Source organism: Leptonychotes weddellii, chromosome X (assembly GCF_054177405.1).
Source record: "Leptonychotes weddellii isolate Sample4059 chromosome X, ASM5417740v2, whole genome shotgun sequence".
NCBI lineage: Eukaryota > Metazoa > Chordata > Mammalia > Carnivora > Phocidae > Leptonychotes > Leptonychotes weddellii.
In genome coordinates, this window is record NC_138385.1 from 90,465,912 (window position 1) to 90,488,999 (window position 23,088).

At 42.9% G+C, this 23,088-nt stretch overlaps 1 protein-coding gene across 1 annotated transcript in view; it reads right to left on the reverse strand.

Moving 5' to 3' along the window:
- Positions 1–23,088, reverse strand: part of PHEX (phosphate regulating endopeptidase X-linked) — a 205,375-nt gene that overhangs the window by 86,474 nt on the left and 95,813 nt on the right. The window contains exon 13 of the mRNA XM_081807971.1: positions 22,154–22,255. Within this exon, the coding sequence (XP_081664097.1) occupies positions 22,154–22,255 (102 nt within the window). The remainder of the gene's footprint in view (positions 1–22,153; positions 22,256–23,088) is intronic.

The window sequence follows — 23,088 nt, forward strand, 5'->3', positions numbered from 1 at the left end:
GTGAATTGTGCAGGACTGTTGAGTCTCAGATCTGTACCTCTGAGACAAATAATGCAAGATATGTTAAGAAAAAGAAAGAAGAAGAAGAAGGTAGCGGGAGGGGAGGAATGAAGCAGGGGAAATCGGAGGGGTGGACGAACCATGAGAGAAGATGGACTCTGAAAAACAAACTGAGGGTTCTAGAGGGGAGGGGGGTGGGAGGATGGGTTGGCCTGGTGGTGGGTATTGAGGAGGGCACGTTCTGCATGGAGCACTGGGTGTTGTGCACGAATAACGAATCATGGAACACTTCATCTAGAACTAATGATGTAATGTATGGGGATTAACATAAGAATAAAAAAAAAAAAAAAAAGAAATGGAGGATCTTAGGCTCCACTCCAAACTTAGTAAAAATCTGCATTTTAACAAGGTCCCTAGGAGACTGGTGTGCACATTCAAGTTTGAGCAATACGACTCTAATAGGGCTCTGCTTCTCAAACTTGACTGCTTCATTATTTGTTATAGCCAAGACATGGAAACAACCTAAGTGTCCATCAATGGATGAATGGATAAAGAAGTTGTGATATACATACATATAAGGGATTATTATTCAGCCATAAAAAGGAAGAAATTCTGCCATTTTCAACAGCATGGATGGACCCTGACAGCATTATCCTCAGTGAAATAAGACAGGGAATGACAAATACTGTATCATCTCGCTTATATGTGGAATCTAAAAAACTAAAGAACAAAGAGATCAAATTTGTAGTTACCAGAGGCAGGGGATGGGAGGGAGGAGGAATTGGGAGGAAGGTTGTCAAAAGGTACAAACTTCCAGTTATAAGATAAGTAAGTACTAGGGATGTAATAGTACAGCATGATGACCATAGCCAGCGCTGCTGTATGCTACATAGGAAAGCTGTGAAGAGAGTAAATCCTAGGGGCGCCTGGGTGGCTCAGTCGTTAAGTGTCTGCCTTCGGCTCAGGTCATGATCCCAGGGTCCTGGGATCGAGCCCCACATCGGGCTCCCTGCACCGCGGGGAAGCCTGCTTCTCCCTCTCCTACTCCCCCTGCTTGTGTTCCCTCTCTCACTATGTCTCTCTCTGTCAAATAAATAAATAAAATCTTCAAAAAAAAAAAAAAAGAGAGTAAATCCTAAGAGTTCTCATCACAAGCAAAAAAATTTTCTTTCTCTTTTTCTTTTTTTTTTAATTGTACCTTTATGAGATAATGGATGTTAACGGAACTTATTGTGGTAATCATTTCCCAGTATGTGCAAGTCAAACCATTATGCTACACACTTTCAACATATAGAGTGACGTATGTCAATTATAGCCCAATAAAGCTGGACCAAAAAAAAAAAAAACCCTTGGCTGCTTACTGCATTCACCTGGGCAGCTGATTTTTAACTACTGATGGCCTGGGTCTGAGGGGACTCCAGGCTGGAAAGTTTGCAGGAGCTTCCAACTCCTCCCAAGGTCACCCCACACAGTTCTCACTATCATTAGATACTGAGAGGGGACACTCTCGGTATATATACATACATATATATATACTGGCCTTGAGCTAAGAAAAAGCAATCAGTCAATACTAAGAAACAATCTAACCAACCAAACAGGAAAATAGGAAAAAAAATTTAATGACACTCAGTGGTCAGGTGTTAAAAACAGAGGATAAAAATAATTCCCAATTCTCTAATGTAAACAATGAAAAACTGAACACAGAAGAGAGAAGCAAAGGATAGTGACTGCAGGTAGGTAGTTTCCAAACATGGTTGCCAACAATAGCTCCTGTCTCTGTATGCTCACGCTGCTCCTCAAGCCAAGAGATGAAGTCCCTTCTAGGGACTGGCCTTGTCTCCGGCTTTGACCAAGAGAGTGTAGCAAAAGAAACCTGGGATTTCCGAGCCCAGACCTTAGAAAGACTGGCAACTGTGGCTCCCTCCCTCTTGGAACCCTTAGCTTCCGTGCCACCCCGCTGAAGAAAGAAGCCAGAGGAGGAACCGTGAGGCGCCAGACATGAGCGAAGGAGCCCCCTCGGATGCCCAGCCATGGCCAACCTAGGAATGCAACTGCACGAGACACTCCAGGTGACACCTCGGCCCCAGGCAACCCATGGAATCATGAGAAATAATAAGCCAGGAAGTTTGGGGGTGATGTGTTACACGGCAGTAGATAACCCAAACACAGAGCACTGTGGTGGGTGAGTCATTCTACCTGCATGAAGAAAAATAAAACCTGCTCTCTTCCCTCTGGCAACTGACCAATGCAGATCCAAAAGGCACAGTACATAACTCCCAAATCCTCTATGAGGAATCAATCCTTCCATAATTCCTTTTTTTAAAAAAAGGAATTTTGTTCATATGAAACACCAAGAATGATAATATTTTAAATAAAAATAAAAGTTACTTTGCAAAGTTGTCAGAGCTTCTATCCAAATACTTGGGTCGTGCCATTTTTTTCCTAGCACTGCTTCCCCGGACTTTTCCAAGCCCCAATCTTTACCGTTTTTCCCCAGTTTCATTCACTCTTTTTTTCTCTTGGTGTTGGGTTGTTTCTCTGGCTCAAAAGTGAGATTCTGTCAGAAGTGGATTTGCTGTCACGCCCTCAGACTGCCTTTACCCAGCTATGCTAGGGTCTAGAAAAATGACAACTCAGAACACCGGGTTAAATACAATTTCTTTCTCTTCACCCATTTCCCACTATCTGCCTGTCCAGTCCTTGAGTTATTAATGGAACTGACATTCCCACACAAGTGACTGAGCAGGACCAGCAGCCAGATAAGAAGGGAGCCGCCGACAGCAGCAGATCTCCGCCGCCCCCACACCCCGCCCCGCCACAGATAGCAGATAAGCAGGTGCGTCACGGCTATTAGTTTCATCTTGGGTCAGAGAGGAACATCACAAAATGTACACAAAGAACTTGAACATTCCTAATGAACTCTTTTCCCATTAAAGTAAAAATCGACATATCAAAACGGATTCCTTTTCACTATGTTGTACACCTGAACCTAACATAATATTGCATGTCAAATATACTTCAATTCAAGCTACTAATTTTAAAAAAGTTTTTTAAGTGATTCTTTTTATATCAAACTAAACATACATTTCTAGGTAATGCCTAACATACTCAATTTGTATTTGGGCCAAAAAAGAAGAAACACAGGCATTAAATTTCTCCCACTCATCCCAAGAATAAAAGTAACAAATATCTCCCATAATATTTAAAATGCAGCTCTCTGCTTTGGGCCTCCGGAATTTCATTCCAAGGCTATTGTGGCATTTTCCCAACTGCTTTCAAAGTCCTACAGCCAACCAATCCCTCAGCCGAAAATAATAAATAGTAAACTCTTAAAAACTAAACACTTTTATAGGACTGTATTCAAACTATTTCAGGTTGCTGATATTGTTAAAATTTTTAAATACTCACTATTCCAACTTTCAACTTTTAATATAGTTCCATTGTTCCACATTGTTCAAATCAGTTCTATTCCTTGACACTAGCATTTTTTTTCATACGTGGCACGGTCATACACTATAGACTCATTTATATTCTTGATGATCAACAGAGAATACAATGCTTAAGAAATTATCAAAAACCATACAGTAAGTATTATGTGTATGTCCACTGACATGAGCTAGTGCCCTCTACAAATGAGAATTCACATAAATTTCTAACTCCTATTTCTGCAGATTTATTACTGAAACTCTGTATCTCAATTTGGTAAGGAGTTTCTCGTCCACCAAGACAAAAAAAAAAATATATATATATATATATATATTGCTCATTGGTGGAAGAACTAATTAAGGCACTGAGTTACAATTATTCAAAACAGTTTGTGATTAAACAGAGCTCGAGCATTAAAGAGGAAATCCTGTCATGCCAGGACGCAAAGACACTGTCAGAAACAACGGGAGTCACATCAAAATTCCCTAAAGGGAAAGCTTCAGGTTGGCCAGTATGGGACAATTTGTGCTAAAAACAGAAAAGTGATTAAACAAATACATAAAATTCCCTGAGTTTATCACGACACTTAAAAAAAAAAAAAACTGCTTTGGACTTCCTGGGAAGATGGCAGAGTAGGAGGAGCCTATGCTTACCTCATCCCACTGATACAACTAGATAACACCCACAGAAGTGTAAATCACCCTGAAAATTACCAGAAGATTAGCAGAACAGACTCTCCACAGCTAAATGTAGAGAAAAGGCCACACTGCAGAGGGAGGAGGGGTGGAGACGCCATTGGGCACTAAGTGGACCCATGGGACTGTCTGCAGGAGGGAGGGACAATGCGGCCCAGAGAGGGGAGAGAAACACCCACACACAAGAAACCCCAGGTAAGGGAAACCCACATGGGGAAGATGAATCCCCAAAACATTTGGCTTTGAAAACCAGAGAGGCATAATCTTTCAAGTTCTTACAATCAGCAAGGCTTACCACCTAGAACTTGAAAAATCAGTGGGCTCAGCTCTGGGAGAGCTAGGTGGGCGAGAGGAAACTGAGTACCCACCCTTAAAGAGACAGCACAACAGTCCACAGGGATAGAGCATAGAAGCAACAGTTTGAAAAAAACGTCAGATATACAGGAGGGAGATTAGTTTCTTAAGCTCAGAGCATATGCTACAGGGGCAGGGATCTTTGAGAGACTTCTTCAGGAACAAAGGAGCTGGCAAGTGTCATTTCCCTCCCCTGCCCTCCAGTCTAGATGCACAGAAACCTGCAGGAACCAGCAGAGAACCAGCAAGCGCTACCTAACTTGCTAACAGCACACCCACCTCCTCATTCTCCTGTGGACATGCCCCATCCAGCCAGGCCTCGGCTCCAGGTCCCCTCCCACAGCAGACCTGCTCACAAACCTTGCTAACACCATGTGCCCAATCCCTACATTCTCCTGAGGACGGACCCTATCCAATATGCCCTTGGCCACAGTCCATCCAAAGAGATGCCACAAGCCTGGCAGGGTGAAAGCAGCTCCAATAGGGACCACTACCAGTCCAAAGGGACTCCTGCCCCATGGAGAGGGGAAGATAACCACACACACCACTCCAACTGCAGCCCTAACAGTGGGCTGGCAGCAGACATCTGGTCTGACTGCAGGCCCCACCCACCAACTAAAGCTTGTCAGGGCACAACAGAGGGAAAGTACCCTGTAATTCACTCCTATTGCCTCTGTGGCAAACGCCTGGTCTGACTTGACGCAAGCCCAAGGCAGTCCCAGTCTGGCCCACTAAAAACACCGGAACCAAATCCTGCTTACAACAGGCAAAGAGAGCCACAGCACACGACTGGACTGCAGGCAAACACAGGTGAACCACAACAGTAGGGTGCAAGCAACATACATGCGAGACACCGCTGAAGAGTCAGGCTCTGGTGAACAGGGAACATTGCACTGCAAGGCACTATAGGACCTCTTCCTCATAAGGCCACTACTTTCAAGAACAGGAGACATAGCTGACTTTCCTCAAATATAAAAACACAGAGAGTTTGACAAAATGAGGAGACAGAGGAATATGTCCTAAATGAAAGAAAAGGACAAAAATCACACCAAGAGAGCTAAACAAAACATAGATAAATAATATATATGCCTGATAGAGAATTTAAAGTAATGGTCACAAACATACTTACTGGACTTGAGAAAAGAGTGGAGGACCTTGGTGAGACCCTCAACAAAGAGACTGAAAATATAAAAAGGAACCAGTCAGAGATGAAGAACTCAGTAACTGAAATTAAAAATATCCTAGATGGAATAAATAGTAGACTAGAGGAAGCAGAAGAACAAATCAGTGACCTGGAAGACAGAAAAATGGAAAGCAATCAAGTTGAACAGGAGAGAGAGAAAAAATAAAACATGAAAAGTGACTTAGGGAACGCAGCAATACCATGAAGTGTAATAACATTCACATTAGTAGGGATCCCAGAAGGAGAAGAAAAGGGGGGCAAAAAAATTAACTTGAAGAAATAATACCTGAAAACTTACCTAATCTGGGGAAGGAAAGAGAAATCCAGATCCAGGAGTCACAGAGAGTTCCCAACCAAATCAACCCAAGGAGGTCAACACCAAGACACATAATAATTAAAATGGCAAAAACTAGTGATAAAGAGAATTTTTAAAGCAGCAAGAAGGGGTGCCTGGGTGGCACAGTTGGTTGAGCATCCAACTCTTGGTTTCAGCTCAGGTCATGATCTCAGGGTCATTAGACTGAGCCCCGCGTCAGGTTCCGCACTTGAGTTTCTCTCTCCCTTTCCCTCCGCCCCTCCACTCATGCTCTCTCTCTCCCCCTCCCACTCATTCTTTCTCTCTCTCAAATAAATTTTTAAAATAAATAAATAAATAAAAGCAGCAAGAAAAAGAAAACAGTTACATGCAAGGAAAACCCCATAAGACTATCAGCTGATCTTTCAACAGAAACAGACCAATGAAACCAGGAGCTGGTTCTTTGAAAAGATCAACAAAATTGATAAACCATTAGCTAGACTCATCAAAGGTGGGGGGTGGGGAGAAGGAGAAGGGAAGAGAGAGAGAGAACTCAAACAAAATCAGAAATGAAAAAGGAGAAATAACAACCAACACAGAAATACAAAGGATTGTAAGAAATATTATGAAAAAATGATGCCAACCTAGAAGAAATGGATAAATTCCTAGAAACCTATAACCTCCCAAAAACTGAATCAGGAAGAAACAGAAAATTTGGACAGACCAATTACCAGTAATAAAATTAAAGCAGTAATCAAAAAAGTCCCAACAAACAAAATTCTAAGACCAGAGAGCTTCACAGGTAGATTCTACCCAACATTTAAAGAAGTTTTAATACCTATTCTCAAACTATTCCAAAAAATAGAAAAGGAAGAAAAGCTTCCAAATTCATTCTATGAGGCCAGCATTACCCTGACACCAAAACCAGATAAAAATACTACACAAAGGGGCCCCTGGGTGGCTCAGTCGGTTGAGCATCTGATTCTTGGTTTGGGCTCAGGTCATGATCTCAGGGTTGTGGGGTTGAGCCCTTTGTTGGGGGCTGGGTGTGGAGCCTGCTTGGGATTTCCTCTCTTTCACTCTCTGCCCTTTCCCCTCTCTAAAAATAAATAAATAAAAACAGTGCAAAAAAAAAAAAGAGAGAAGTACAGGCCAATATCTCTGATGAACATAGATACAAAAATCCTCAACAAAATATTGGGGGTAAACTGAATCCAACAATACATTAAAAAAATCATTCACCACGAGAAACTGGGATTTAGTCCTGGGGTGCAAGGGTGGTTCAATATTCACAAATCAATCAACATGATACATCACATCAACCAGGGAAAGGATAAAAACCATATGATCATTTCAGCAGATGCAGAAAAAGCATGTGACAAAGTACAACATCCATTCATGATTTTAAAAACCCTCAACAAAGTAGGTTTAGAGGGAACATACCTCAACATAATAAAGGCCATATATGAAAAACCCACAGCTAACATCATGAGCAATGGTGAAAAACTAAGTGCTTTTCTTCTAAGATCAGGAACAAGGCAAGGATGTCCACTCTCACCACTTTTATTCAACATAGTACTAGAAGTCCTAGCCACAGCAATCAGACAACAAAAATAAAAGGCATCCAAATTGGTAAGGAAGAAGTGAAACTTTCACTATTTACAAATGACATGGAACTACATACAGAAAACCCAGAAGACTCCACCATGAAACTACTGCAACTGATAAATGAATTCAGTAAGTTTGCAGGATACAAAATCAATATACAGAAATCCATAGCATTTCTATACACTAATAAGGAAACAGCAGAAAGAGAAATTAAGAAAACAGTCCAATTTACAACTGCACCAAAAATAGACTTAACTAAGGAGGTGAAAGATTTTATTCTGAAACACTGATGAAAGAAATTGAAGACAACACAAACAAATGGAAAGATAGTCCATGCTCATGGATTGGAAGGCCAAATATTGTTAAAATGTCCATACTACCCAAAGCAATCTACAGATTTAATGCAATCCTTATCAAAATACCAACAGCATTTTTTTTTTAAGATTTTATTTATTTACTTGACAGAGAGATAGCGAGACAAGTAGGCAGAGAGGCAGGCAGAGGGAGAGGGAGATGCAGGCTCCCCGCCAAGCAGAGAGCCCAACATGGGGCTTGATCCCAGGACCCTGGGATCATGACCGGAGCTGAAGGCAGCCGCTTAACCGACTGAGCCACCCAGGTGCCCCACAACAGCATTTTTCACAGAACTAGAACAAACCATCTTTTTTTTTTTTTAAAAGATTTTATTTATTTGAGACAGAGAGAATGAGAGACAGAGAGCATGAGAGGGAGGAGGGTCAGAGAGACTCCTGCCGAGCAGGGAGCCCGATGCGGGACTCGATCCTGGGACTCCAGGATCATGACCTGAGCTGAAGGCAGTCTCTTAATCAACTGAGCCACCCAGGTGCCCAGAACAAACCATCTTAAAATTGGTATGGAACCATGAAAGACCCTGAACAGCCAAAGCAATCTTGAAAAAGAAGAACAAAGCTGAAGGTATCACAATCCCAGATTTCAAGATAAACTACAAAGTTGTAGTAATCAAAACAGTATGGTAATGACACAGAAAAAGACACACAGATTGAAGGAACAGTATAGAGCACCCAGAAATAAACCCATTTATGTGGTCAATTAATCTTTGACAAAGGAGGCAAGAATATGCAATGGGAAAAAGATGGTCTCTTCAACAAATGGTGTTGGGAAATCTGTCTGGACACTTATATGGAGAAGAACAGAACTGGACCACTTCCTTACACCATACACAAAAATAAACTCAAAATGGATTAAGGACCTAAATGTGAGATCTGAAACCATAAAAGTCCTGGAAGAGAGCACAGGCAGTAACTTGTCTGACATCAGCCCCAGCAACATTTTTCTAGGCATGTCTCCTCAGGCAAGGTAAACAAAAGTAAAAATCAAGGCTCAGGTCATGATCCCAGGGTCCTGGGATTGAGCCCCACGTTGGGCTCCCTGCTCAGCGGGGAGCCTGCTTCTCCCTCTCCCTCTGTCTGCCTCTCTGCCTACATCAAAATAAAAAGCTTCTGCACAGCGAAGGAAACAATCAACAAAACTAAGATAACCTACTGAATGGGAGAAGATATTTGCAAATGACATATCCAACAAAAGGTTAGTATCCAAAATATATAAAGAACTTACACAACTCAACAGCAAAAAACAAATAATCTAATTAAAAATAGGCAGAAGACATGAACAGACATTTCTCCAAAGAAGACATCCGGATGGCCAAGAGACACATGAAAAGATGCTCAACATCCCTCATCATCAGGGAAATGCAAATCAAAACCACAATGAGATATCACCTCACACCTGTTAGAATGGCTAAAATCAACAACATAAGAAACAACAGGTGTTGGTGAGGATGTGGAGAAAAAGGAACCCTCTCGCACTGTTCGTGGGAATGCAAACTGGTACAGCCACTGTGGAAAACAGTACGGAGGTTCCTCAAAAAATTCAAAATAGGGGTGCCTGGGTGACTCAGTTAGTTAGACCACAGACTCCTGATTTCAGCTCAGGTCATGATCTCAAGGTCCTGGGACTGAGCCCCGTGTTGGGTTCCCTACTCAGCGGTCAGTCTGCTTCAGGATTCTCTCTCCCCCTCTGCCTCTCCCACAATTTGCACAAAATCTCTCTCTAAAATAAATAAATACATCTTTTTAAAAAAAATTCAAAATAGAGGGGCGCCTGGGTGGCTCAGATGGTTAAGCGTCTGCCTTCGGCTCAGGTCATGATCCCAGCGTCCTGGGATCGAGCCCCGCATCGGGCTTCCTGCTCAGCGGGGAGCCTGCTTCTCCCTCTCCCTCTGCCTCTGTCCCTGCTCATGCTCTCTCTCTCTCTGTATCTCTGTGTCTCAAATGAATAAAAAAAAAAAAAAATTCAAAATAGAATCACTGCAGGTAGGATCCAGTAATTCTACTACTGCGCATTTACCCAAAGAATACAAAAACACTAATTTGAAAGGATATATGCACCCCTATGTTTACTGCATTATTTTTCACAATAGCCAAATTATGGAAGCAGTCCAAGTGTCCGTCAGTAGGTGAATGGATAAAAAGAAAGTGGTATGCAGACATACACACACACACAATTACTCAGCCATCAAAAAGAATGAAATCTTGCCATTTGCAACAACATGGGTGGATCTCTATAGAGAGTATTATGCTAAGTGAAATAAGTCAGTCAGAGAAAGACACATACCATATGATTTCACTCATATGTGGAATTTAAGAAACAAAACAAACAAAGAAAAAAAGACAAACCAAAAAACAGACTCTTAACTATAGAGAACTGGTGGTCGCCAGAGGGGAGGTAGGTGGGGGGATGGGTGAAAGAGGTGATGGGGATTAAGAGTTCACTTATGGTAATGAGCACTGAGCAATGTCTAGAATTGTAGAATTACTACAATGTGCACCTGAAACTAATATAACACTGCATGCTAACTATACTGGAATTAAAAAAAAAAAACAAGTGCTTTGGCACCTTTGGAGATATTAAGGGACCAATTCATTATACAAATTAATAAAGACAAACGTTTTTGGTGCCTTTCAGCAGTTCACATCAGTATAAACTATGCATCAGCATATTCATGTTGTTGATAAGAGAAAATCTTTTTTATAGAACAATTCCAGCTAATAAATGCAGACAGAATGACAGAACCTGAAAATCACTAGTTGCAACACTTAATGAGCTCATGTACCTATGTAATATTATCAATGACCGTGAAAATAATTAGGACAGTGGTTTTCAACCCTGGCTGCATATCTGTATCTCCTGAGGAACTTTAAAAAATGCTGACGCTCCCAGGTAGTCTGGATGCCATTGGCCTGGGGAGCTGCCTCAGCATCAGGATTTTCTTAAAAGCTTCTTAGATGATCCACAGTCAAGAAAGAGGATCCCCACCTGAGGTGAAAGGTTGATGGGTAAGTTAAAATGGAAAGCTCGGGCTGACAACACCCAAACCCACGGACCAAGCTCCTCACTGGAAGTAGACAAGCCCATCATCACGAGCGTTGTGGTAGGCTGCAACAGGAAGCTCACAGCACCGCCCACCACGGCTTCCTGCCAAAAGAAAACTGAACCTGAATCTCCTCAAACCTCTAGATTCCATTAACAGGAAATGGAAAGGACAGATCATGTTAAAAGAAAACACTAGGATACAATCAGCCAAATCAAGATAGCTGAAAATGCTACCAGACCAATGATGCAATTTGTTCAAGAAATAAAATTCACAGATAAAACAGGAGTGGGAGCTCTTAAAATTTTTGAAGCCTTGAAAGATGGACCTATTAACTGCAATATGTGCACTCCGTTTGGATCATGATATGAACCAAGTGTTCAAAAAAAAGAAACATTTTTTAGATAATTACAGAAAACTGCACACGGACAGGGTACTAATTAACAAGGTATTGTTAATATTGTTGGGTATGTTCACAGTACTGCACTTAGTTAAAAAAAAATACTTATCTGTTGGAGACACATAATGAAACGTTTATAGTAAAATGATGTCAGGGATTAGCTTCTGAATTCTCAAGCATAAGAACAGGTGGGGTGGAGAGTGTAGGAAGTCAGAATGGCAAACACTGGTGAGGCTGCCGAGGGTGGCTGAGGAGGACCTGGGGATCAGCTTGGTACACTTTTGTGCACATCAAAAAACTTAATAAAATATTTAAAATTTTTGAACAGTCAATGTCAAAAGGCCACTCTGTACCTCCAACCCAAAGAAAACAATTTAATTGGCATCAGCTTTTCTTTCCCAATTTTAAGAGACTGTAATGGCACATCGCATTATTTGGTGAAGAGGGAATAAAAGACAACTTGGGGGGGTAAAATGAAAATGTCATTTCCTAATACTGAGCATTTGTTCTCTGCTAGTCACTGTACATACCTTTCTTATTTAATCCTCCCAAGCACTCTGTGAAAATGGTAGTATATTTGTTCTCATTTCATGGGTGAAGAAACCGAGGTCCTCAAAAGATGTGCATCTTGTCTATGTGTTTGCTGGAGCCGTGATCCTTACTAAGGTCTGCCCAGTGGCCCCAGAAGGGAGTGCCAGACCATGTCAGGTTCTGAGCTTCTAAGAATCAACCAGCCAGCCACAGTTCTTCCCTTGCAGGGGTCACTTCCACTCAGTGAATCTCTATCCTGGGGTAGAGGTTTTTAGTTATGAATAAACACTATGATGCTATTTCAAAAGCTCAGAGAAGACACGAAAGATTTCACTATCAGAAAATGTTAAAAAAAAAAAAAAAGTCGATTCTGCTATTCTCTTTCCAAGACTGTAAATGAGGAAATGGATTAAAAAGGATGAGTTTTACAACATGGGTGAACCTATAAACATTATGTTGAGTGAAAGAAGCCAGACATAAGACGTTGCGTATTCTATGATTCTGTGTATATAAAATATGCAGAACAGGTGAATTCATAGAGAGAAAGCAGAATGGTGGTTGCCTAGGGCTGGGGGGGAAGGCAATAGTGAGGAGTGACTGCTAATAGGTACAAAGTTTCCTTATGAGGTGACAGAAATTTTGGGGGGACTAGATAGCAGTGATGGTTGAACAACATTGTGTAACTACTTAAAGCCACTGAACTGTAGACTTTGAAATGGTTAATTTTATGTTATGTGAATTTTATTTCAGTTTTTAAAAAAAATAAGAAAAAGAAGTATGAGAAGCTAGGGGAGGAAAGAACGATGAAACAGAAATGATAAAGATTTAAAAGTCGTTTGGAAGACAGACTCAACAGGATTTCAGTACTTCCAGTTGGCTGGGAGGGAAGACTGAGATTTCTGGTTTGGGAGTCTGAAGAGCTGGCTGTACCCCACGGAATGATGTAATCTGTATTGAGGATAACACAGGGCCTTAGAAAGAATGGGAGCCCAGTGAATGTTCAATATCATCAGGATTCTCTTTTTTTAAAATAACACGAGAGGGGCGCCCGGTGGCTCAGTCGGTTGAGCATCTGACTTCAGCTCCAGTCCTGATCTCGGGGTCCTGGGATCAAGCCGCGTGTGTCAGTGGGGAGTCTGCTTCTCCCTCTCCCTCTCCCCCCGCTCATGCATGCTTTCTCTCTCTCTCTCTAATAAATAATCTTTTAAAAAAAGAACACTAGTAAATCAAGGAATACCCTAAATGCTATGTAACTGGGTTCTATCAAGTCACAGCTAAATAGCTCATGATCTCTGAGCAGGCAGAAAGGAGGAATTCGATGAGAGTTCCATGGAGTTGTTCAAAGTAGAACAACTGGACTAAAAATCTACTGGTTAGTGAATTACTTAGCACCTAACAAAAGACCTGCCACAGAGCAGATTCTCCATGAATCTGCTCAGTAGATGAATCTAGAAGGAGTCTCCAAAGGATAAGCAAATACACCAATTCCACCTCCATTTTGTAAGCATCCTCATTGATAACTGAGAAAAACAATCCAAATCGAAAAGCAGATTTCTCAGATTATGAATGATTTAGAGGTGGAGACAGTAGTTGACACACTGAGCAACAGATTGAGATTATTAATGGTTTTTAAGTTCCCATTCTAAGGAATCAGCTCAAAACTTGGGGAAATCTTTACTTATGCACAAAATGTTTATCATAAGAATATCATTAACAGCACAACCTAACTACCCAACTATGGAGAACTTTTTAAGTCGTTTCCTATACAACCAATGGAAAAATAGTCAATAATAGTGAAAACTCTTTTATACAGACTACATAGTAATAGAAGAAAAGTTTATAAAAGAGAAAAAAGAAATCAAATTCATATATATAAAACATTATTCAAACCTATGGACAGGGAAAAAGTCAAAGTACTAACATCAAGATGTTTGTGGTGGTTACGTATGGATGATGGAACTAATAACAATTTTTCTCTTTCTGCTTTTGTACTTTACTTTCAAGATTTTCTTCAATGAGCACAGATTTTTATAACAAAAATAAACATATAGAAGATCCAGAAATATATATATTTTTAAAAGCTGAGCCACGAACCAAAGATAAATGGAATTAAGTAAGAATAAATGTGAAGTTCTAGGATGAGGGTTCAAAAAAAAAAAAAAAGGCCAAGTTTAGGACTGGAGAACAGGGCTAAACAACAGCTCCTGGGGGATAAAAAAAAAAAGGCCTAGAAATTAACTGACTGTAAATTTGTTATGAGCCAACAGTGACATGGCTGAGGGGAAAAGACAGCCATGATATAAACTTTGGATTTTTTAATATAATTTCTATGCAAAACAAAGGCAGTAATAATATTCCCGTTGTGCTGTGTGAGTTAGACTATATCTAGAATATTGTGTTCAGCTTCGAACTTGAGCTTTAAAAAAAGATGTTGAAAACTGGACAGCAGCCAGCAGGATGAAGCATCAGAACCACGGCGCAGAGCAGTGATTCCCACACTGGCTGCATCAGAATCACCTGGAGGGCTCATTAAAATGCAGATTCATGGGTCCCCTCCCAGGGTTTCTGGTTCTGCAGACGTGGAGTAGGACCAAGAATCTGCATTTCTAGCTACTTCCTAGGTGAAGCTGATGCTGCTGGTCTGTGGACCACACTTGGAGAGACCCACTGGCAAGTGTGGATAAAAGCGCAGAGCAGACTGCCAAGGACAGAGTCCCAGGCCTTCCTCCTACTGGCTGTATGACCTTGGGCAAGCCTGCTGGCACTCAACGTGCTTCAGGCTCCTCATCTGTAGAAGAGAAAACTTTGACCCAACTCATACAGATATTATGGCGTTAAAGCAGTTAATACTTGTGAAGCATTTAGAATATCTGGCCTGGCACATAATGTTTGTTAATTCCTGACGAACTCTAGAGACATTTCATCTGAAATAGAAACACATTCAACATCTTCAGATATTAGGAGGGCTCTTCCATGGAAGACTCTCTCTGCATAGTTCCTGGGGACAGACAGGGAGTCAGGGGTTAGAAGTGACCAAGAAGGAGGCTTTGGATCTCTTTCAACAAGCAAGGGCTTTTCAGCAGGCACACCACCAGTGGAGTGGATGGCCGGGGTGGGTTCTGATACTCAGGGGTAAGGGGTAAAACAGCCACTTAAGGAATGTTAGCTAGTTCTAGTTACACAGGCTTGGGATAAGGGAATTGTCACCTGTGATCACCAACAGTTATCAAATTGTTGGCCCAAGACCAACGATGTCATTGAGAACTTGTCAGAAATGCAAATTCCGGGGCCCCACCTCAGAGCTCTGGACTCAGAAACTCTGGGGTGGGGCCTGGCAATCTGTGTTTTAACAAGCCCTCCAGATGGCACTGACATACCCTAAGTGTGAGAACCAATCACCTAGAGCATCACACAAAGCTATACTTCCATGAGCTCTAGAATACCAAAACTCAATTAAACGCACTCTAGTAAGGTATCAGGCATAATATGCCTTTGATAAATATATGCATCAAACTCTTTACACCAAATATTTGCAGCTGTGTTTAAAATATATATACAGATGGTTACCAGAGGGGAGGTGGGTGGGAAGATGGGTGAAACAGGTGATGAGGATTAGGAGTACACCTATCGTGATGAGCATCGAACAAGGTATAGATTTGTTGAAACACTGTACTATACACCTGAAATTAATATAACATTGTATGTTAACTACACCGGAATTAAAATTTAAAAGTTAATAAAAAATAATAAACTAAAATATGTATCACAAAGATAAGGCTCAATTTGTTCCAAACCAGAAAATCCAAACTCCACAACAAAAAGCAGTGTGCTCTGCCATCACCCTCTCAGCAGGGGCTGTTCACTATTAATTGCCCTTCAGGGGATGCAGTGAGGAGAAGGGCAGTGTTCTGACAAGGAGCATCAGAACACCTAAGGGGTGAGAGGTACCTCAGAGCCTGTGGTCTTACATCACCTACCTTCCTAACCCAGACGAAAAGACTGTGACCCAGATACACACATGGAACCTCACTTCCCATCTCTCTCTCCTCACCAGCCAGTCCAGTCCAAAGCCTCTCCTCTGCCACAGGACGGCAGCTTAGAAGGAACAGCCAAACACACTTAGAGAGACTTTCTCATGCCACAGGCCCTCTTCTACGTACTTTAAGTACATTGACTCCTGCATAAACAATGGGGTAGGTACTCATCTCCCCGTTTTACAGATGTAAAAAGTAAGGGTCTGAGAAGTAACTTCCAAAGGGTCATACAGCTAAAAAGGGCAGACACTGGCTCTGAGCCTAAGGACTCTTTCTCCACAGTCTGTAGGCTTGACGTCTATACTGTACTTCCTGCTGAGGCCAGTTAGGGAGAGCAGATACAAGTATGAAAGCTACTACCTTGGCCAGAATGTGCATATGAGAGAAACGGAGGAACATGGGGGCAGAGAGATGGAGCCCGAGAGCACCAGCCAGCTCAAGATGGCAGCACAGCAGCACATGTGAGCCAGGGATCTGTGGGAAGCGGGGAGGGATGCTGAGAGATGTTTACTTGCTATTCCGTCAGCTCCTGTGTGTCTCTGGGGGAGCACTGGAGTAGAGGCAAGAGCCTGGCATTCTGGAACACATGCAAACAGCCTTGAATCTGGAGCACGGAAGGGCAGGAGACAGTTTGACCAAAGCCCTTCCCTGTCTTTTCTTCTACAGAACAATTTAAAGAGAACATGTGGAATGAAGCAAGAGTGAAGGTACCAAGGGGAAGTGATAGCTGGGTGCAGAGCTGTCGAGATCTGCAAGGAAGAGCCAGAGGAAGCCTTACCCACAGGCTACAAGGACAGAGGCAGTGACAAGAAGGGGGGCGCAGACTGGGCAGTCCCCAGGTCAAGTGCCCCCACATGTGAGTTTGGGCTCCTTAGAATCTTCCTCCCCTACAGCGAGAGCCAGGAGCACTTTGTCTCTCCATTGCATTAACTAAAATGTCTGCCCATGTGCCCAGCACCCATGTTCCTGCTATCCTCTCCCAAGGCAGTGAAATCCCCTGCAGAGAAAGGAAGCCACGGATCATCTTTGAATCCACAGCTCCTGCTCCAGCACTTGGCACATCACTGGTTCTGGAAACGTTCGTGGAATTGAATTTGCTGAAGTGCTGCTCACAATGAGATGCAGTGAAATGTGTTGTCACCTTAAGGCCAGTAAGGATGGAGAAAGGGCACATACCCCAGGGTCGGTGCCCTAGTTGAGGATCCCCAAGAGCAGACCCGGGGACAAGGACTCGAGTACGAACAGTGAAAGAAACATCAGACACCAGGAAGGGACAGAGGAAGTGAGCAGAGCAAGGCAGGCTATTAGTAAAGGGAATCTACTTGAGCCAGCTGACCATGTGAGCAAGTGGAGCTCACCCCACTGGGGAAACTCCAGGAGCCCATGTTGAACACATACTTGAGGGAGGAGGGGACACACACAGCAACTCCCATCAGTTACTGGGTGTGTTCATTCATGGGCCCTCTGTATGAGTGGCATAGCAGGTTCCCATGGGAAGAGAAAGCTCTTGGGCAAAGTGCAGGTGCCAGCAGCTGGAAGCCAGACGGACGTGCAAGGAAATGATAACGGCAAGGCAGTGGGCCTCACACCACCACCTCAGAGTTCAGCAGGTCTAGGGAGACGCAGGAATTTGCATCTCTAATGCATCTCTGCCCTCTCTACCAGGAAGGACAAAGGTGAATCACCAAAGACAACTTTAAACCCTATCAACCTAGAGATAGCACCAGTCATCTACATAACAGACTTCACTAACTAGCCTGTGTCTACCATTAGTTTCCCACAATCTGCTGCTCTTCGAAGTCCAAAACCACTTTCCTTTGTCATTTATCTGCAAATTTTTTGTTCTTTTTTAAAGATGCTATATAAGCCAAGGTTTTAAGCCACCTCTTTGAGTTACTCTTTTTTCTGAATTTCTCTCATGTATGTATGAGATATACACATTAATAAACTTCTGGTTGATTTTCTCTTGTTAACCTATCTTTTGTCACAGGGGGCTCAGTCAAGTACTTAGAGGGGTAGAAGGAATGATTATTTTTCCTCCCAAGTGGAGACAAAGCCAGAGAGGTGAAATAGACTTTTGTTTGGCCCTCTGCAAGAAAACTCTTCCCATCTTGCTGAAAGCCTGTGTCTTGGAGTTGCATGCCTGTGGTGATGGGACCATGTAGTACACTTCCCGGAACCTCTGTACCTGCTGTGGTCAAGGTTAAGGCCACTCACAGGATCCTGAGGATGCTGCCTTCCTAGCAGTTCCATCCAGGCCTTTCTCTCTAGGGGTGGCTAGGCAAACATCAGTCCCAGAAGTAAAGAGCACAAACAAATATTTCAGAAAGGATCCAGCTTTTGGATACAGAACTGAATTTAGCTGGGGACCAGCCGAATTCAGGAAGCTGCTCCTCCTGATCTGACACAGCTCTCCAGCAGACTCCCTGCTCCTGCCACTAGGGCAGCCAAAGGCAGTGTTGCATCCCTTTCTGGCAGGCCTCAGAATCACTACATAGTGACCTTGAGATCCTCCTACTCTGTTCTGGAAAAGGCAGAAGACACCCCCCCAAACTAATTTCTATCACCTTACACTCATCCCACGTCTGTGATAACCGAAAAAATAACAGGCTTCCTGTCCTCTGCTGCTAGTTTACAGTAAAAGCATAGGCTCGCAGGAAACAGAATCCTAAACAAAAACTGGTGTTTATTTCATGATACTAAATTTCCAGTTGAAACCTACACTGTCAGTTTCACAAACTAAACCACTCATGACCCCTTAAGAGATGAGAGGAGCAAGGCTGGGAGACTGAGATACAAAATTTACCCTTCCCAGGAGCAGAGGCATCCTCGTTGATCTTTTATGGTGATCACCCGTAGTGAAGAACACGACAAAGTCACATCCCATGGTTCCATCTTGAAACCGGGGTCACTGCCACCCAACTCAAGCTGTTAGGCCTCAAGCCACTGCAGGTATCTGGGCCCTCCACATTCATGAGGCCGGCACAAGGGAACACTTATAAATATAAGGTCAACACCCAACACAGGAGGTACTGTCATTTGTTGCAGTCCAGAGCTCCATGGTGAGGCAAAGAAAAGCTTCTCCCACTCGCAAATCAGAACATTTTTCCAGCTTCCCCAATGGGTTGCCAAGTGACTCAGCATTGGCTCAGTGTGGGCACTATTATTGATGAGAGAAATCTTCTGCCTGGGTGATATACTGCATACAACACATGCCCAAAAACAGTGCCAAGTCATACCAGGAAGAGCAGGCAAATCATTCACCTCCACTTCGAACACAGGCAAATCCTGTCTTAATGCAGAAGCTACTCAGTATCAGAAAGACAAAGCCCTAAGATCTTCTGAGATTTCCATCTAAGACTCAAGGAATTAGTAGGCAGAACTTCTCCTTTCTTGTTAACTATTAAAAGGCAATCAAATTGAGGACAGCAGAGAAAAAGGGCAAGAAAAAAAATAATTTTTCAAAAACAACCCCAGAACAGAAAGCCGCATAGATGCCTTCAGCTTCCTAAATGGTGTCTTTGAGTCTACGAGCTCCACCCAGAGGTCATTTCCAGAACTGCATGTTGGTTTAATTTAGAAAAAGAAAATCTGCATCTTCTGAGGTCCAGGGCCTGACATGCTTTGGGAAACTGGTGAAAATTCTCAGACAACATCCCCTCTTTCTTGCCTTTTATTAACGGAATCTCCCTGAACTCTGAAATACAAGATATACTCAGGGAGCCTGGTGAGATCCAGGAGGAAAATTCCCTTTGATATTTGTACCTGTCAAGGAACTAGTTGAGTTCCTGGCAGGTTGAACTCAGCTCAAAGAAAGCGGAGTGTTCAAAGAGTACTTTTAGAAGAAAAAGTGACAGCTCTCATTGAAATAAAATATAAGACTGGAGAGCAATTCAAGGGTCAAACAGGAACATGTCTAATATTAGAAGAACTGAGAATAATGTGCCTTCAGGAAGGACCCATGGGCCACTTGCCTAGAAGACCCAACTGCAAGGTACCCACTCCTTTATGCAACTCAGAGCTCCCCCTGAGGCAACCAGTCATACTTCCCAAAAAAAACGGTTTGCAGTCCCCAGAACATTCTGCTGGTATCTATCCATTCATCACATGCACACAGACCTCATCACTCCACCCCACCCTCCACACGGATGACCCTCAGGCCACAAGGGGTCAGCCTAGGATCAAGAGTCCCCCAGTGCTCTGAACTCTCAACTGCCCAGCGCAAGACAAATTCTATTCCAGATACCAGAAGCTAGCCCAGCAAATAAATGAAGCCTTCAAAAACAACAATATGTTGGTGCCAAAAGTTTCGTCTACCATCTGGAGAGCTTCTCATCACAGAGAAGCGTGCTCCTGCCCCCATCAGCTTGTGCCTTACATGACTTAAGAAGGCTTTGACAGATTCTCGAGGGGAAAAAAATCCAACTTACCCTTTGTCTTCTTACAACACCTGCCACCCAAGTTCTTTCTTCACTGCAAACAGTGAACAGCCTTTTCGTGTCTATTGACAAAAATATCTATGGCCATGTTTATCCATCTCAGGAGTATTAAAGCTCTAGAAAACATCCTTGCTAAACCTCTGCACATTCTCATTTCAGTAAGGCTAAGCATTCCCAGAATGTTGCCCTCTTTGGTTTTTTGTTTTGTTTTGTTTTGTTTAATAGACTATTTTTTTCGAGCAGTCATAGGTTCACAGCAAAGTTAAAAAGAAAACAGAGATTTCCCATAAAACCCCTGACCACACACAACGCATAGCGTCCCCATTAAGAAACTCCCCCACCAGAGTGGTATACATTTGTTACAATCAATGAACCCGCATTGATACATCATTACCACCCAGAATTCATAGTTTATATTAGGGTTCACTCTTGGTGCTGCACATTCTATGGGTCTGGACAAACGGACGACAACATGTATCCACCATTATGGTATCATAGAGGGTAGTTTCACTGCCCTACCCTCTCCGTTTCTTGACCATAGGGCAAAAAGATCTGCACTCAGTCAGCATGACCCAGTAGGACTCTAAGCAGTGTTCCCCAGGACCACCGAGCAATAAAAATCACCAGGGAAACTGGCTAAAGTCACAAACGTTCAAACTGCACCCTCCATCCACTAAATCAGACCTTGCTGGGGAGGGGCCCAGAGAGCTATGGGGCATTTAGGCATCCCAGGGGATTACTATCATCAGCAAGTTTTTAAAATACCTCTCTAGGGCGCCTGGGTGGCTCAGTTGGTTAAGCGACTGCCTTCGGCTCAGGTCATGATCCTGGAGTCCCGGGATCGAGTCCCAGGATCGAGTCCCACGTCGGGCTCCCTGCTCAGCAGGGAGTCTGCCTCTCTCTCTCTGACTCTCCCCCCTCTCATGCTCTCTATCTCATTCTCTCTCTCAAATAAATAAAATCTTTAAAAAATAAATAAATAAATAAAATAAAATAAAATACCTCTCTAAAGAAGAAATGCTCCTAGTTCAGAGTCTCCCAGATACAGGGCAGCATCCACTCAGCGTGCAGGAGGTATTTCCTACCCACTTGAGCTCCAGCTCCATCTGAATCCCTAGAATTCCAGATACAGCTGGTTCTTCATTGTTTAAGCAGCATGGCAGCCAATACTTGTCTCTCTTACTCCTTCAGCTTGTTACAGAGTACCAGAAAATTTTGTACAAGGCCCACCAAGCGTCCGCTTCTATTAGGAAACATTTTTGCATTCCTACGCTGTGGTCTACCACTGGTCTGTAGTTCATAAGCATGCTATTTGGATCATGAGAGCAACATGATGGGTTAGGAAAGTAGACCTGCTTGGTTGCAGGCAAGGATTTTCCCGAGGACATCTGCACACATCGTGCACAGAGCAGAAGGACACACATGGCCCCCCACTGCTCTGCATTCTGCCACAGCCAGTGATGGTTTGTGGCAAAATTCGCTGGGCTGCGGGCCACGTGGCTCTTAGAAATCGCAATTAAGGGAGAAGGAAAGGCTGAATTACAACGTGTTTGAAATGCAGTTCGAGAAAGAAAAAAGTCGCATCTTATTTTTTCTTACCTGCTGGTGATGAAATCTATATATTCATCCCAAAACAGACACCTGACTCTGGGGTCATTCGAAGTCAAGAGCTCAGTCAATATAAAAATCAAGTACACAATACTGAGTGTGAAAATCCATTACACCAAAAGTCATATACTTTTCTTTTTTTTTTTTTTTATCAAAAGGAATTCTTACCTTTTCTTTGGCTTTCCTTTTTGTCCCTGCGTCCATCCACTCATTTTCTTTCTCCAGCATGTCAATAAAGGCCCAGCGAATACCCTCAATCAATTCCTCCATCTACAAGGAAATACCAAGAGAGACAGGTCAAAACCAAGAAGCTCCAGACAAGGTTTTCTGGGCCACGAGAAATAGTTCAGTGCCAAACACGGTAGGAAACAGGTTCCTTTCAGCTTGACTCCAAGCTCTGGCAACATTTCTTTCCCCAGGAAAATGCTTTTCTTCCCCACCACTAGAAGATAACTAATCATTCCTTTGCAGAGAACAATCTGATGGTCCAGTTGTAAAAGGGTTATATGGGGAAAGGAATTCACCATAGGTTATGACGACCTAATAACTGATCTTTCTATACCTACTAAATTAAGCCATCCTTATCAAGGTGGCAACTAGTTTCAAAAGTTAATAAGGATTTGAGAGAGATATGCAAAGGCATGGGCTGTGTGTTTCAGGCGGAATTACAGAAGCAAGTGACTGAACAGTTGAAGGAGATACTGTTAACAGGGAAAGAGGCAAGGGAGAGCCAGCACCCCAAGGGACTCTTTCTCAGTATAAATCAGACTTCTGTCAGGACCCTAGTTTTCCACAAATTTAGTGCCAGTGGTCACACCAAACGCTTGGCTGTTCTCTGTAATTCTGCTCTCCTCTCTACTCCCTTGCACCTTAAAAAAGTCTTAGGTTATTTCAAACCTAAAATGGTAGGTCTGAAGGAGGCTGCTCCCGAAAAGCTGTCTCCTGAAAGACCTGTTCCAGAGTGTTTCAACAGTGAGACCACACACCCACACTGATGGTATGTTTGCCCTGGCTTTCCTTCCTGTGCTAGGGAAAAAGAGATGCTAACACTTGCCTTCAGAGGCCCACGCAGAGTAGTCTGGGGAGGTCTTGCCTGTTTATGG